General features: G+C 40.7%; 1 protein-coding gene across 2 annotated transcripts in view; it reads right to left on the reverse strand.

The window, feature by feature from the left end:
- armh3 (armadillo like helical domain containing 3) overlaps positions 1-12,963 on the reverse strand; it is a 117,864-nt gene that overhangs the window by 20,367 nt on the left and 84,534 nt on the right. For both annotated transcript variants that reach the window (XM_048550982.2, XM_048550983.2), the window contains one exon: positions 8,135-8,213. In XM_048550982.2, the coding sequence (XP_048406939.1) occupies positions 8,135-8,213 (79 nt within the window). The remainder of the gene's footprint in view (positions 1-8,134; positions 8,214-12,963) is intronic.

Here is a 12,963-nt window from a genome sequence, read left to right on the forward strand (position 1 = left end):
GATCTCCTGCCCTAAAAGATCATTACAGAATTACTTGCTTGTCTGACATCCAGTACTGCTATGGCCAAATTCCACTGTCTACACATTGAAAAAATTTAAAGTGATTGCCTTTTAACCCCACCACAGACTTGGTTTCGCATCAGACTCCATCCCACTCCACGAGGCTGAAAAAACTGAGAACAAGAACAAGCATCTCCATGACATCGCCCATGCCTGCACCACAACTCATTTGCTTTTCTGAAATCTTTCCCCTTGCTTTCTACCTCTACACTTTACTATTTAAATGCACTTCCGGCTGGTCTCTCTCATTCTACCCTCCTTGAACATTAACAAAAACAAAGTTGCTGGATAAGTTCAGCAGCATCTGTGAAGGAAAAAACAGTTAACGTTTCAGGTCACCAACTCATCCTTAGAACACCAGTTAACTCTGTTTCCTCCTTCACAGATGCTGCCAGAACTACTGGGCTTTTCCAACAACTTTGTTTTTGTTCTGATTTACAGCATCCGCAGTTCTTTTGGTTTCTCCTTGAACTGGAGTTTGGCTAAAACACTGCTTCTATTCACCCATCACCATGCAGCCAAATAATTTTGCAATTTTAGAAGTCTGCTCCCACTTTTCAAATCTGTCCATGGCATCATCATACCCCATTTTCTGTAATCTCCTCCAGTCCTAGAACACAACAAGCTATCTAAACACATCACATTCTGTTCTAAATGTCTCAAAAATTTTAACCAGTCAACCACTGGTGGCCATACCACCTTTCCTCCATTCTTTATATATGTTTCTTAAAATATGCCTCTTCAATTAATCATTTAGTTATCTGCTCCAATAACGCCTTATGTGGCTGAGTGTTAGTTTTGTTTTAAATAGTTGCTAAGTATCACCAGGGATTTTGCTGCTGTTAAGGAGTTAAATGATGCAGGTTGTTGGTAGTCACCTTTCTGACTTTCCAAGGCCAGCTAGAGAGTTTTTTGCAGTGCAGCAGGTGGCCAGTTGGTCCATCATGGAGCTTCTCTAGCTCTCTAAATGAGCAATCTAGTCTTTTGCCTCCTTCTACAATTCTGCACATTTTTCTTTTTCGGATAACAAACTCAGTCACTTTTGACAACCGTGGTGTATTGGAGTGTCTCAAGTTTACACTGCCATTCAGAAAAATCATGGTTCAACTCCCCATTCATACTGTTTAATTGATAATCTATTTCTCTCAGTCATGATTATACTCAACTCACTCCAATGCCCTGTACATGTGTAACACCTCACCTGGCACCCGTTGATCTCAGGTTTGCTTCTTTTATCAATGATCTTAAATGTCTGTCCCCTGGGTAATGACCCATACCAGTGGAAATTGTTTGGAATGCCAGTCAGTCAAATACAAGGGTAAAAGGAATCAATTCCAGCACAGTTGCAGGAAGGAAACACAGGATCCAGCCGCTTTAAGCGAAGCGCAAGTTTGGATCTGGCTAATAAACTAATACAGCAGCTCATTTTGATTAAGAATTTGTGAATTAATGGAGCGAAGACATTAGATCTATGAGCAACGTATGGGTAAACTGAGCTTATGCTCCTTGCTGGCCTCTGCAAACTACCAATTAGTCACAGCATCTCAGCTATCCCTTGACAGAATTCGAAGTTGTGATCCAGTAGGTTTAGAGTGATGTTCTGTCCACAGCACGGAAACAAGCCTTTGGCTGTGGTGCAGTCAGTTACTGCTCCTTTGAATTTTTCTGTCAGATGGTAGTTGTACTATCATACAGTGCATAGAATCAGGCAATACAGAAGAAGGCACTTCAGCCCAATGACTCAACCAGCCAGCGAATCTTCACGTCACCCATAAAATCTCTTGACTCTGGATCAGAGGTTTGTGGGCTCAGGTCCTACTCCAGGGTCCGTGGTTGGTTCTGGCACTGCACTGTATTACTGAGGGTTACTGCACTATCTGTAGTTTTGCCTTTCAGATGATGTAGTGTCTACCCTGGAAATTATCCCAAGTCAGGTTTCCAAAAAAGGGCAGGGACATTTTCCTGGATCTGTGTCCTGGATAATTATTATCTCTTATCTAACTACATTAAGAAAATGGATCAATGGGTCACTGTTGGTTTTGGAAGCTTGCTGGGTCAGATTGACTGTTGTGCTTTGCATTCTAAAGGAGTGGCCATATTTCAAGAGCACTTTGTCAGCTGTAAAACACTCGGAAATATATTTGAGGCCATGCAAGGTGCTATAGAAATACAATATTTACTCCTTTGGTCTTCCAGCTCCCTGCATTCTACATTTGAATCACAATCTATCACACTATCTGTAACTCAAACTCATTTGACCCCAGGACCTCAATTCTGTGGAAGTTTTCATTTCCTTCAATTCTTCTAAAGGTTTTTGAAACCTAAATCTGGGTTCATCTTTTTCTCATCTGAACCTTGGTGCTAATCTTTGACAACAGCCTTTCATCCAGTGTTTTTATTAGGAAATGCTAAAAAAAAGTCTACTTAACCGTACAACGTAATTTTGCCCTCATACTACAGTTCAGCCACTGATGCTATTTTATCTATTTAACACACCGGAGTCAGGCTGGTTGTTTTTAAAAGTGTGACGTGGCAGTCACAGCCAAGACTATATTGGTCAAGCAGTTGCTGGGGAGACCCGTTTCCATGGATACACAGTCTTAGATTTAAAGCAGTTAAAAAGTAAAGCACAAGTGATAAAGTCTGAACCAAAGATTGATGACACAGCCAGTCGTGGACACATTTAGCCAGCCCCAATCCCAGAATCACCAGCCGTGGTACAAAGGGTGAGAAAATTGTTAACACAAAGCACTTCAAAAATAGATCGAAGAAGAGAGAGAGAGAAAAACAGTTAGGGACAACCAGAACAAGAGACTGAATACAGATCCCATTCTTCAGTATGGATCTCACTAAACTGCTTAGATTGACTAAAAGAGTTGATAGGCAGAATCTATTTGCTTATTCAGAGGTAAAAGAAACACTTAAAATTAAACAGTCCCTTCAATATTGCTGAAAATAAGACATATTTGCTAAACTTTTTCAGCCAGTGCTCAATTAAAATTAGAACTAGGTTGTTGTGACCAGAGGTCTGGAAACACTCCAAGGGTTGTGGAAATCCGGAATCTCTTACACCTCTCTCCTCTCCTCCTCTCCCCCCCCCCGCCCCAACCCCGAGGTTTTCAAAGTCATGAATAGTTGGACAGAATAAATAGGGTGAAGCTGTTACTACTTGTAAAAGAAACAAGGATGAGAGGGCATAGATTTAAAGTGATACGCATATAAAGGAAGGGTGATGTGATAAAACTGTTATGGTATAGAAATGCAATCCCTGAAAGTGTGGAGGCGGCAGACTCACTAGAGGCATTCAAGGGGGTTATGGATAGGTGTGTAGGGTTACAGGGGAAAGTCAAGAGATTTGCACGAGATAATAAAGCCAGTGCAGATATAATGAGCCCAACATCCGCCAACTGCACCATCATAATTCTGAGACTCTGTGATTATTAAGGGATTATGGAACCAAGGAGGGTGGATGGAAGGGAGATTCAGATCAGCCATGTTCAGTGGGAATAGGATCACAAATGATTGAGTGAATTATTCTGCTACTACCTTCCATCCCAAAACTTCTCCCGATGAATTCTCACCTACACCCTATCAGTAAAGTTACTGATTATCGAAAGAGCCTAACAGAGTGATCTAAGTAACATCAGGTAGTTTCCCTTACAGTGAAATATCAAGGATGTTTGAGACAATGAAAGATTCATTTGCACGGTGGAACTAATTTATCTTTGAAAAGTAATAAAGCTGAGTAATATTCTATACAATTGCTTTTCTTTCCCTCACTTTTAAAAATTCCTTCAAAGTGTTTGCACTTCCTCAGCTCAAGTGGTTGCCATAGCATTTGTCTGTGACTAGACATTGTGGGTATAATAATACTGTAAGCATGTTAATGGCCAACAAGTACCAAGGCAGCTTTCTTTTATTTACTACATATTCCAACATACAATTTAAACTGATGAATAAGATGGCCACAGTCTGTGGATGCCAAACTGCATTAAGTTTATACTCAGCATCCAAGTCGACACCTCATTCTTCCAATGATAAATGCATGTTTTGGGCTAAAGGTGGTATAAGTGTGCACAAATATGTAAATACGGTATCTCCAAGAGCAGGTCAGACGCTAGGAATCCAAAGCATGTCCATACACGAGCCAGGAGTGTAATGGGATACTCCCCACTCACCTGAATGAATGCAGCTCCAACAATACTCAAGGAGCTTGACACTATCCAAAAATAAAGCAGCTTACTTGGTTGGCACCTCATCCAAAAACATTCAATCATCCCAGCACTGATGCTCGAGCAGTGTGTACTGTCAACAAGACGCATTGCAGAAATTCTCCAAGACTCCTTAGGTAGCACCTTCCAAGCTCACAACTACTTTCATTTAGAAGGATAAGGGCAGCAGATATATGGGAACACACCACCTGTAAGTCCCTTTACAAGTTACTCATCATCCTGGCTTGGAAATATATCATTGTCCCTTCAGCGTCGCTGGGTCAAAATCCTGGATCTCTTTCCACAACAGCATTGTGGGTGCACTTGAAGCAAATGGACTGCAGCAATTCAAGAAAGCAGGTCATCACCACCTTCTGAAGGGCCACAGGAATGGGCAATATGTGCTAGCCCAGCCAGTGAACAAATACAAATTGTCATATGTTTGAGGCCTGAGCTTTTGGGTAGCTTAAGTTAATGACCCATCTCAGGGCTATTACGCAAAAGTCATGCTTAGTGGCATGATGCCATTGGACAAGATTCATGTTCCAGAATCAAATCCACCTTCTGATTCTTACCTCCAAGAGAATAATTCAGACCACGGTATCAGCCAAGAATCATTGCAATATATACGTGCCTCTGTGCCAGAAGGTTATGGGTTCAAGTCTCATATCAGAGCCTCAAGACTGACATCCAAACAGTTCTAACAGAAGACACATTGTTTTAGGTGCCATCTTGCAGCTGGAATTTTGCGCAGGTCCATTCAGGTGGAGGATAAAAGAGCCGAAAAAAGTGGTCAATGTTCATCTCTCAACTAACATCTCGAGAACTGATTGCTTCATCACTACTGTTTGTAGGGGCTTGGTGTGCTCAAACTAACTGTTGTGTTTCTTCCATCACATCAGCTCAAACTAACTGTTGTGTTTCTTCCATCACATCAGTAACTACATTTAAAGAAGTATTTAAAGTACTTGCTTCATACAAGGTCAAGCTCAGCTGTAACTCCACTCGCCATCAGGGTTCATTAAATTTTCCAACACTACAGAATTTACTAAAGCTCATTCCAAACCTACAACATCTACAGCCTAGAAGGACAAAGGCATCAGATGCATGGAGATACCACCACTTGCAAGTTCTCCTCTGAGTCAGACAACATCCTCCCTTGGAAATATATCATTGTTCCTTTAGAATATCTGGGCTACACCAATTTGCACCACAATGCTCATATCCAAAGAATGGATTAAAAAAAAATTATGAATGGTTAGTTGGCTGTTCGTCTAAAGGGAGGATATTACCCGTGGTAAAATGCCACAGGAAAAATCACTGTCAGCAGAGCAGGAGACAGAATATTAGTTCTTTGAGAAGGGGACCAAACAGGTAGATGAGAGTAAACTGGTTGATGTGGTGTATAAGGATTTCAGCAAGGCGTTCGATAAGATTCCCCACAACAGGCTATTGTACAAAATGCGGAGGAATGGAATTGTGGGAGATACAGCAGTTTGGATCAGAAATTGACTTGCTGAAAGAAGACAGAGGGTGGTAGTTGATGGGAAATGTTCATCCTGGAGACCAGTTACTAGTGGTGTACCGCAAGGGTCGGTGTTGGGTCCACTGCTGTTTGTCATTTTTATAAATGACCTGGATGAGGGCGTAGAAGGATGGGTTAGTAAATTTGCAGGCGACACTAAGGTCGGTGGAGTTGTGGATAATGACGAAGGATGCTGTAGATTGCAGAGACACATAGATAAGCTGCAGAGTTGGGCTGAGAGGTGACAAATGGAGTTTAATGCAGACAAGTGTGAGGTGATGCACTTTGGTAGGAGTAACCGGAAGGCAAATTACAGGGCTAATGGTAACATTCTTAGTAGTGTAGATGAGCAGAGAAATCTCGGTGTCCATGTACACAGATCCTTGAAAGTTGCCACCCAGGTTGACAGGGCTGTTAAGAAGGCATACAGTGTTTTAACTTTTATTAATAGAGGGATCGAGTTCCAGAACCAAGAGGTTATGGTGAAGCTGTACAAAACTCTGGTGCGGCCGCACTTGGAGTATTGCGTACAGTTCTGGTCACCACATTATAAGGAGGACGTGGAAGCTTTGGAAAGGGTGCAGAGGAGATTTACTAGGATGTTGCCTGGTATGGAGGGAAGGTCTTACGAGGAAAGGCTGAGGGACTTAAGGCTGTTTTCATTAGAGAGAAGAAGGTTGAGAGGTGACTTAATTGAAACATATAAAATAATCAGAAGGTTAGATAGGGTGGATCGGGAGAGCCTTTTTCCTAGGATGGTGACAGCGAGCACAAGGGGCAATAGCTTTAAATTGAGGGGTGAAAGATATAGGACAGATGTCAGAGGTAGTTTCTTTACTCAGAGTAGTAAGGGAATGGAACGCTTTGCCTGCAACGGTAGTAGATTCGCCAACTTTAGGTACATTTAAGTCGTCATTGGATAAGCATATGGACGTTCATGGAATAGTGTAGGTTAGATGGGCTTGAGATCGGTATGACAGGTCGGCACAACATCGAGGGCCGAAGGGACTGTTCTGTGCTGTAATGTTCTATGTTCTATGATACTTCACTAAAAGTGATTACCTAAGTGCTGAGAAATTAGAAACATTGAATATTCAAAGATCACAAAGAATTTCAAACAGTAAAGACTGGACACATTTTGTGATGAAGTGAGATATCTACAAATTTCTCCATGAACCCACTGCAGATTACTGCTGGACTTGAAATGTCCCAGGGGTGATCAACAATGCCAAGCTGAGCAAGAGCAAACTACTTGCCCTGATTTAACCTTTGCTCAGTCAGTAGCTGAAACAAGTTAAAAATGGAAAAGGTATACATGTTCACCGACAAAGACCAGAACTGAAGAGCTTGCCATAAAACGCCAACTGTGACTTTTAAGAATGCCCTTTTAAACCTCCCTACCTGAAATACTGAATGTCACTTTACTCAGAGATGAAATGGCAGCAGCTTTTATAGAGTCATAAAGCATAGAAATTCTTTAAAGAGGAAGGATTGCTCCCACTACTTCAGTCACAAGGACCAACAAATGATATGAACATCAAGAGGCAGCAAGCATTTCAATCCATGTTGCTTCCTTTAAAACTGCAAATGTTAACAAGCTTAGAAATGGATAGAAAAAAGTATTTGATTCAATACCTAAAGCTGCACACAGCATAAAAACTACTTGGCTCATCACAGCTGTCCTTGTCAGACCAATGTTACAGGGAGAAGGGGATGGATAGAGGAGGGATGGGAAACGTGTACAGCAAGGTGAGCAGAGGAAAGGGAGAAATGGCAGAGGACAGGAATGGTCATTTTTCATTTGCTGATCTCAACAATTTTGTAAGGTATGTGCACATGGACTTTGAGTGAAGATAACATTCATGATTCGTTAGATACTAAATAATTTTAAAATGTTACTTATTTTCAGCTACAGACAAAAAAACTGCAGATGCTGGAATCCAAGGTAGACAAACAGGAGGCTGGAAGAACACAGCAAGTGAGGCAGCTGCCTGGCTTACTGCATTTTGAGTGTTGCTTTGCCTAGTTGGTTGGTTCGCTGATGTGTGATGCAGATTGATGCCAAGACCATTGGTTCAATTCCTGTACCAGCTGACGTTTCCAAGAAGGTCCCACCTTCTCAATCTTGCGTTTTGCCTGAGGGGTGTGACACTCAAGTTAAACCACCACCAGTTGTCTCTCTAACGACACAGTACCCCCATTGACTGCTAGGACTATGGTGATTCTAACTTTACCTTAGCTGAAGACTTGTTTGGCTCGGAAACTGGTTAATTGAGGACCTCTCAAAACACGAATACAAACAGAGTAAAAAGTACGTAAAAATATCAGCAATACTTACCTGATCTTCAGAAAGTTGAGAGATATGATTAACTGCTGCATATGATTCTATTTTAGGATTAAAATGGTTGATGATCGCTCTGAAACAGAAAACAGCAAAGTTTACAATTGGATTAACATCACAATAAACATTCGTAAATAGAAAATTGTTTGGAACTGTGGTGTTATTTAAAAAAATAAATTCTCAAATGGGATTCTTTTTGCATTTGGATTAAGAAGTTGCATACAGTGTAATCTTTGATGGTATTCTGGTGACAGGTTCATGAAAAAATTCTTACGACTCTTGGCATTTTAATTAAAAGAAACAGAAATTAATATTTACAACATACATACAAGATTTCCTCATTGATCACTGCAATATCACTTCTGCATCTTTTAGAGTACTTCATTTGGTCCAAGGGGTTTGGGACAGAGAACAGGAGAAAGTGAGAGAAAATGTTGTGAGGAGAAAAGGGAAACTGAATGATAATGGGTAGTGGTGGAAAACATAGTATGGAGCTCAAAATCAGCAAGGGCCAGAGTTGCATTTGTATAGCACTGTTCACCACAAGATGTCCCAAAGAACTTTTCAGCCAATGAAGTACTTTTGAAATACACCGTCACTGCTGACATACAGGAAACTTAACAATCAGGTTGAGTAAATGTATCAGTACAGGAAATGTAGCGAGCTCCCCCAAACAGAAATCTGACATTATCTCGATACACCAGTTCTGCAATATTAGTCAAGGGATAAATATTGGCCCGGTCACAAGTGAGATCAAAATAGCGCCAATTGGATCATTTATATTCAATTGAGACATCAGATTGAACTGGCACCAATTGGATCATTTATATTCAATTGAGACATCAGATTGAACTGGAATTTAACATTTCATCTGAAAAACAGTTTCTCTAACAATACAGCATTCCCTCTGTACTGAGCTGGGTGTTGAAGTCTTGATTTTCTTCTCAAACCTAGACTGGAAAATGATGAAACAATCTTCCATCTGGAGCAAGATAGTACTACTCACTGAGCCACAGCTGGAAAATTGGTGGGATCAAGAACAAAAGGAGGGAAGTGTGCAATCTTGAGAATTAATCACTAGTACATATACTATGCTTTCTGTTCCATCTGTTCAAAAATGTCATAGTCATAGAGATATACAGAAGGGAAACAGGCCCTTTGGTCCTACTCGTGCATACCAACCAGATATCCTACATAAATCCAGTCCCATTTGCCAGCATTTCGGCCATACCCCTCTAAATCCTTTCTATTCATATACCCATCCTGATGCTTTTAACCACTGCAACTGTACTAACCTCCACCACTTCCTCTGAAAGCTCATTCCCTACATGTAAAACCCTCTGCATGAAAAGGTTGCCCATTAGATCTCTTTTAAATCTCTGCCCTCTCGTCTTAAACCTATGACCTCAAATTTGGGACACCCCACCCCTGGACAAAGACATTATCTATTCACCCTATCCATGACCCTCATGATTTTTCTAAACCTCTATAAGGTCAGCCCTCAGCCTCAGAAAATAGCCAGTGTATATTCAACCTCTCCCTATACCTCAAATAGTCCAACCCTGGCAACAGCCTTGTAAATTTTTTTCTGAACCCTTTCAGGTTACAAACGTTCTTGCTATCTTGAATATCAATATTCAGCACCATGTCACCATTGGTTTTCAACCTCATTAAAACTAAAACTATCTGCTCTGACCAGCGTAGGCTGCAATTATCAATAATAACCTGCACACACATATACACAGCACTCAGCTACTAATGCCCTCACAATGGGATTGTTAAATCTCAATGGCTGGGAATGATCTCAGAGGTGCTCCTGCTCTTCTGGCACAATTTTACCACCATCCATTAACTGCACTGTAAAGTTGTCATGCTAATCACTGCACCTGCTAGGCCAACTGCACAGTGCACTGTGGCAGAAACACAAGCCCAAAACACCTATCCCATAATATACATGCCTACTTGTGAACTACACTGCAGCACTGGACGTCTGCTGTGCAAGTTTTCATAGTTAAACGGAATTAGTGCCAGATGGGTGCATTAAAACTAGATCAATTTACGAAGAAAAGATGAATTTGTGACAAGAGACAGCAGGGCACAAGGCTGGTCACTCGCCGAGCAGATACAACAGCAGGATTCAGCCACAAAATCAAGGATTCAAAGACAAAACGAATGTGGCCCACATAATTACAGGATGTTGTGCAAGGCAGTTTGCATCGTGCAGTCTATTATTTACAAAGGATTGTCTTGTAGGGTAAATTTTCACTGAACAGCAGTTGGACACAAGACCCAACCCTATTCATTTGTTTATCCAATCATTCACAAGTTGTAAGTATAGCTGGCAAGGACAACATTTACTGCCCATCTCCAATTGTTCTTGAGAAGGTCTTTGTGAGCCATCTGCTAGAACTGCTGCAGACTGTGCAATGTATTTACATCCACAGTGTTGTTAGGGAAGCAGTTAGTCAATGAAGCAATGACAGCATTATTCCAAGTCAGAATGCTGGGGGGTAGCTTGCAAATGGCAAATCATATGAACTGCCAGATATTATGTATGAACAAAAAGATAATTTGCATTTAGTTTTAAAGATTTGACCATCAGATGTTCAAGAGCAAACGGTTAAACTTTGTGGAACAAAAATTCATGTTTCAAGCCTGTTGAGTCATTAATCTGAAATTTTAACAGCAGAAGCTGCTTGATCTGCTGAGTATTTCCAACATTTTCAGTTTTACTGATAGTTCTGTCACCTGCCATTCGTTCGCTGTTTTGGGAGTTTGTTGAGCATAATTGGCTGTTGTGTTTCCCTATATTAAAACAGCATCTTCAAAAATAGATCACCATTCAGGCTGACTGACATGCTGAGTATTTTCATCATTTTCTATCTTTTTATTTCAGATTTCTGGCATCCAATGTATTTCATTCTTGTGTTACAGCTTTAATAATATTGCTTTGGACCAATATGCTGGTCAGGACACTGGGAAGAACACTTTTCCTTTATGCTCAGCACAGCCTCACAAACAGTTAAACAGGATGTGGATCTGGATCTGAAGCGGTGTCTGAGAATCAAGTTTCCAACACTGCAGCTCTCACTCAAGTGTCTTCTTAAGATAGGGAATTGATCCCATGATCTTCTCTCTCAGAAGAGAAAGAACTTAGAGCAAACTATAGCTGGTACTTAAGGCATTTATTACTTTGCAAAATTAAGACTTTGTTTCCAATCCATTCCAATTTCCTCCTTTCAGCCTTAAACGTACTGATCTACAACTAGAAGAATTCTGATCAGCAAAAGGTCACAAACACTTTGGATGCTCATCCTCCAGGTATTCCATGGAAGGTATATTAAATATTTTCATACCCTGTATGACCTTGTATAAACAGGTGAGCATGGTTGGATCCAGATAACATTCTACTTTCACAGAAGTCATTCAGACCCCTCTCCTATTGCCCCAAAATATCCTTCAAGCCTATCTTTTTCCAAAAATACATCTACCTTGCACTTTGGGACTATTTAGATTGCCTGCTTCAGTTCATTCACTGGAAATTTACCACAAAACAAAAGCTATTGCTCAACTTCTCTTACTCTTAACATGCTATTTTAGCAAGAAACAAAAGGTGGCCATTTAACCCCTTGGAAGACAAAGGTCCAAGGAGAGGATGTTCAGCCCTTTGAAAGACACAGAAATAGGAGATTCATCCATAGCACAGGCACAACTACAACAGCAGTCAGCACAAGGACTGTGACTGTGCCAATTTAATCTGGCATGCATTGCCAGTATATCATTTATACCTTGCATCGTAAGTCTCCTGAAGACAGAACAAGCCAGTGCGTTTAAGGAATTTGAGGAGATTAATCAAAGTCTTGATAGCTTAACTAATCTCTCTCAGTTATTGACAAACTGCCAGGATCCTTAAGTGAAATGGATGCTTTTGTTTATCCCCAAAAGATTTAGTGAACTAACCAGCAATTTTTTTGACAAATTTTGTACTAATTAAGGAGAAATAACTTCTCATTCAGGGCACCCAATTTCTGCTCCCAGGACAGCTACAACAGGTGTCTGATACAGAGTAAAGCTTCCTCTACACTGCCCACATCAAACACTTCCAGGACATGTACAGCTACAGAGTAAAGCTTCTTCTACTGTCCCCATTAAACACACATCTGTCCACATTCTATAAATTTCAAAGATTAATAAATCCTGACAGTGCAGCAAGATAAGCATGGGCTAGAGATGGCCAGATGCTTACAGTGCTGACTGGGCAGAAGACACAGAGCCACAGCAATGGAATTATGACACTCATCTGACCAACAGCCCGCAGGGCTAGAAGAAAAAACTGGGGACAAGCCTGAACAAAACATCCTGCCACTTGTTACCAAATGCCCCACTCATTTCAGTTGTTTTTGCAAATACTGCAGTTTGACAAACACATCAATAATTCTTCAGCCCACAGTGTAAAAATGAAGATTGATACCAGGGGGAAATGTGAAACAGATTCTGTGATAACATCTGGGCAGGTGTGAAAAACAGTATAGAGTTCAGACAAGTCATTGATCAAGTGAAGGTGGACAAAACAAAGATTAATAGCAGACAATGGTAAATATATGAAACCAAATGGATCTGCATTAACACTAAACAATCCATTTACTCTAGCTGGTAACAGCACAAAGGCTTTTCAGAAAACATGCATCTATATCAGACCTATTTGTGAATTATTCCAATTCTGTTCAGTAGTCAATGGCGCTACAAATGCCTCATTTATTATCTGAATACAGAACAACTAATGAGGGTGAACCTGCAACAGCTATAAATAGCATCGCCAAGTGAGC

This window comes from Stegostoma tigrinum, chromosome 20, assembly GCF_030684315.1.
Source record: "Stegostoma tigrinum isolate sSteTig4 chromosome 20, sSteTig4.hap1, whole genome shotgun sequence".
Classification (NCBI taxonomy): domain Eukaryota; kingdom Metazoa; phylum Chordata; class Chondrichthyes; order Orectolobiformes; family Stegostomatidae; genus Stegostoma; species Stegostoma tigrinum.